The sequence below is a fragment of the Primulina eburnea genome, chromosome 7, assembly GCF_022965805.1.
Source record: "Primulina eburnea isolate SZY01 chromosome 7, ASM2296580v1, whole genome shotgun sequence".
In the NCBI taxonomy this organism is placed as follows: domain Eukaryota; kingdom Viridiplantae; phylum Streptophyta; class Magnoliopsida; order Lamiales; family Gesneriaceae; genus Primulina; species Primulina eburnea.
This window is the reverse complement of record NC_133107.1, coordinates 29,496,812-29,500,855: the sequence shown is the minus strand read 5'-3', so window position 1 is coordinate 29,500,855 and position 4,044 is coordinate 29,496,812. Positions and strand designations below refer to the sequence as shown.

The window sequence follows — 4,044 nt, the reverse complement described above, 5'->3', positions numbered from 1 at the left end:
GCATGTGCAATTGTTGCTGGGAAAAGGTGATTAGTCCCTTTCTAATAGTTTCAATTTTTTACATAACGTAAAAACTAATTTTGCAATGATCAGAACAAATATATTACTATTACAATAATGTAAAATAACTCTTTCATGACCTCCAGAGTAAGTAGTCACGTTGCACACGACCGAGGTTTAGCCGGTGCACTCCAGAAGAGAAATTAAGACAATCTTTGAAGAATTTCTCCAGAAGTAGCGACAAGTGGGAATCCATCATTCCAAGGGTATACTTGTTACATGGGTTTGTGGTGAGAACTGTAGTTTGCATTCAATTTCCATGTTGTGGTTATCTTTGATGACTAGGAGAAAAATGTACATCTTTTTTCACAAGAAGGATAACTGTATAATCACATGTCACATTGTTTAACCATGAGGACACGCCTTCGTCTTCCGATCCAAGAAGTTATCCACGGAGGATCTGCTGAAACGACTCTGTAACCCGCACTCAAATACAACCCCTGAGCACCGTAGTCATCTTCATACGCCCTCAAAACTAGATACTTAAAACCCCAGATGGCAGAGAGTGTGGTGCAAGCTTTTAGTAATGTTGTGGCCACCTTCTGCCTCCTATAAAGCATTTTAAAGCACCTCGGATAAGCTATAGCAATTGAGAAGCTTAAAAATGGACAAATACAGAAGCACAAGATTTTCTCTCTATGTTGGATAGTGACCACCTATGTGACATACTGACCAAAGTGCCATTTATGTTCACCCGGTTATAAGTTTTAAAATATTTGAGATGCATCATCATTAACGCACGAATGTTTTTGAACAATGGTGTTTTTTGTGTTTACACTTAATCTAAGGTGTGCTGATGTAATTTATCTTAAAAAAATGTCGAAAACCAGGGACAATCTTGAACCTGAACTGGTTCAGAACAGCTATTCCGGACACATAAAGATACTCTTCTGCCCCTGAGATGTGCTGAAGAACAGAGTCTTCCCTCAAGACAGTGACATCAACCACCCCTACAACCTCCCTTGTTGTGTCAAACGTATCGGTTTCAGGTTCTGCAACCAAGCAAGCATACCTGTTTATCACACCAATTTGCTGGTTTAGGGAATTTGCATTGGTTAAATATAATTGTACTCGAACATGTATCATACAAAAATGTTTGCGTCGAGTACCTGTCTGGAGGTGAGTACCTTAGTTTGTACAGAAGTCCTGAAAACACTTCTGCCTGTATGATTCTTGAAAACAAATTATCAAGTACAATCCCAGTTATAAATTAGAATGTATAATGTCAGGAAAATGCAGACTTCGAACATCAGCCATTGCATCTTGTTGGGACAATACCCATTTTCGGAGGTTTTCTCCTCTGTTTATCACGTGTCAAATGATTCTTAAACTTATGGAGTTTGACTTGATAAAGTCCTTGATGATGCATAAATACTAGAAACTAACTCTAGCTCAACGGAAAATAACAATCGACAAACTCAGCTCGATCGACCAGAGAGTTCGAGAGCCTGAGATTGACGTGTTTTTTTCAAGAAATTCATGTTTGATTTTCTCGAGCATCAACTGGACTGACTCCAATTTTGCTGTATATCAACGTAACTATGGTCATAAGGTCAGTTGTCAATATATGTATTTCAAGCTAACAATCAAAAGATACACTAAAGCTCGATCAAGCTCGACTCAAAATGATCACACTCGAGCTTGGTGAGAGCCTTGACGGAGCTACCTGCGATTGGTTTGAGGTTCTTGATTGTTATTACCTTAAAGAAGTCGAAGAATAAATCGTCGAACAGAAACACCGGCTCATGAAATGCTTCAGCCTGAACTTTTGCAACGTTTTTCATTTCTTCTTCTGTCTCAACCATCCTCCTCACTCGCCAATTCGAATCCGAAACAAGATAACCCGACAGCGATTTCTCATTTTCGTACAATCCATTGGCACGAAGCTTCAAATCTAGCTGCTGATCCGATGATGAAGCTGAAGAAATAGCACAGCAATGCCCTTTCCCAGCTCCATGTTTCTTGAATCTTGTTCTTTGATTCGTGAAACTAGTGATTCGAATTGGGATTTTCCAAATGTCACTGACGAAAGTAATCGAGCTCATGCAAGAGTGTTTCTTAATCCATCCTAATTCACTTCTCCAAGAAAATTCAATATTTTGCAAATAAGCCATTGTTGTCTCCTTTGGTTGTGTTTCATATCTGTATTTTTATTTTTAATATGTATGTGGTTTGTGTCCATTTCAAAGATTCATATAAATTATTGGCAAAGAAATTGAAATACTCACTCTGTCTCATTGGAAGACTGGCTGAAGTGATGGATAAGATGACAACAATGGGAGTGGCTGTAGTATTTCCCCTTTTTTTTTTTTTGGGCCCTCGATTCAAATTTTCAGGCTTTTTTTAAAAAATATTATAAATTTAAAAAATCATTATAAAAATGTTGCAGAATGAAAAGTTTTACAAAACTGTACAATCCGCAATTCACCGCATCGGATTCAGACTTATTTAAAAAAAATAAAAAATATATATAACAAGGGTGCCACGGATTCAATTGAATCACGTTAAAATGTGATTTCCGATGCAGTGAATGACGGAATATACTAGTTTTATAAACGTTTTCAATTTGCAACATTTTTATAATGATTTTATTAATTTATAATATTTTTTTAAAAAAAAACACTCACATCATCGCAGATAAACAGTGATAACACGAATTTTTTTTACATAAATAAGTAAATTAAATATTTTAAAAAGTAAAATATATTGGACATAGTAAAATTTATATTATTCATATATTATATTACTCATACACAATGTGTATGCTTCACTCTATTAGTACTTGAAACATCTATGACTGTATGGCTTATACAGTAATGTTTTAATTTGAATTGCATGTATTAAAAATTCACTTAAGCAAAAGCAGGTTCTTGTTTTAAAAAAAAAATATTTATAGTATGTTAGTTTCTCCAACCAAACTAACTCTTAGTCAAACCATGGAATTAATACTAAATTTTTGAATATGTATCATATTTAAATTGTCGGAAAATTATGTGTGGGGACCCGGACGCTAATCATTTTCTTAATCATCTTTGGGGTTTAATTATCAGTTAAGATAAACAGGGTCTAAAAATTTTTCTTTTAAAATACGGAAGGTAATGGAATTAATCTATTATACAAACTAGTATAATAATACAAATACTGTATAATATGCATCTAATTTAAAACTAGGTTCAACTACTACAGTCAAGTAATAAAACCTATCTACATCCAAGTCCGTGATCACCACTCTAATCTCGATCTCTCCTCATCTTCTGGACCCTGATCCTGCCCCACATGTTGTCATGCACACATACAAAACAAGACAACAGCCGGATAACTCCGGTGAGATATAAATATCCTAGTATAAACAATGTATACATGCAGTTAACTGAATTAACATCAAAAGCATGAATTATATCTTATCACATGTAGCATAATCAAACAACATGTATCAATACCAGTCTGTAAATAAAACATGAATCGTAATCTATGAAACATAAATTAATACGGATCTGTAAATCAAACTCTAGTCTCAATATCTAAGACTCGACTCATCTCTCATTCTAATCTAGGGATCCCGATCTAAGTTAGACTTTTGGTGTAAGGACCGTGTATCGTATTATCGTTAATCTGATATGATTATCGATAATTAATGGATTTGATATGTGATTATGTATTTGATGTTTCTCGTGACAATGAAATTGAGAGAATGAAGATTGTATATGAATTGGTGTTGTACGAATTTGATTTGAGAAGCCGGACGCCAATAAGTACAAAAACAAAATATTGGTACAGAACGTGTGGCGCCCGGGCGGTAGAAAATGACCGCCCGAGCGCCAGGGTGGAACTCTGCATGTTTTAGGCAGAACCCTCCGCGCCCGAGCGGTAGATTTTGACCGCTCGAGCGCGGTGCAAGTGACACTCGGTGTAGTGACCCGTTCCAGAATCACCTACTAATCAAGAACTAAGCATGCAACTTAACTTAATTAATAACAATCAGAG

At 35.7% G+C, this 4,044-nt stretch overlaps 1 protein-coding gene across 1 annotated transcript; it reads right to left on the bottom strand.

Moving 5' to 3' along the window:
- Positions 1-342: 342 nt before the first annotated feature.
- On the bottom strand, positions 343-2,247 carry LOC140837388 (GCN5-related N-acetyltransferase 10, chloroplastic). The gene is made up of 4 exons (XM_073203525.1): positions 1,761-2,247; positions 1,170-1,222; positions 905-1,072; positions 343-609 (listed from the first exon to the last, which is right to left on the bottom strand). The coding sequence occupies exons 1-4, from the start codon at positions 2,172-2,174 to the stop codon at positions 390-392; spliced, it is 855 nt and encodes a 284-aa protein (XP_073059626.1). The 5' UTR covers positions 2,175-2,247; the 3' UTR covers positions 343-389.
- Between the last annotated feature and the right edge of the window lie 1,797 nt (positions 2,248-4,044).

Excerpts from the sequence above, each read along its gene's own strand:
- LOC140837388 (XM_073203525.1), bottom strand. The coding sequence starts at position 2,174 with ATGGCTTATTTGCAAAATATTGAATTTTCTTGGAGAAGTGAATTAGGA. Across the intron at positions 1,223-1,760 it reads TATTCTTCGACTTCTTTAAG|GCAGAAGTGTTTTCAGGACT; the intron begins GTAATAACAATC and ends AGAATCATACAG. Across the intron at positions 1,073-1,169 it reads AGGTACTCACCTCCAGACAG|GTATGCTTGCTTGGTTGCAG; the intron begins GTACTCGACGCA and ends TGTGATAAACAG.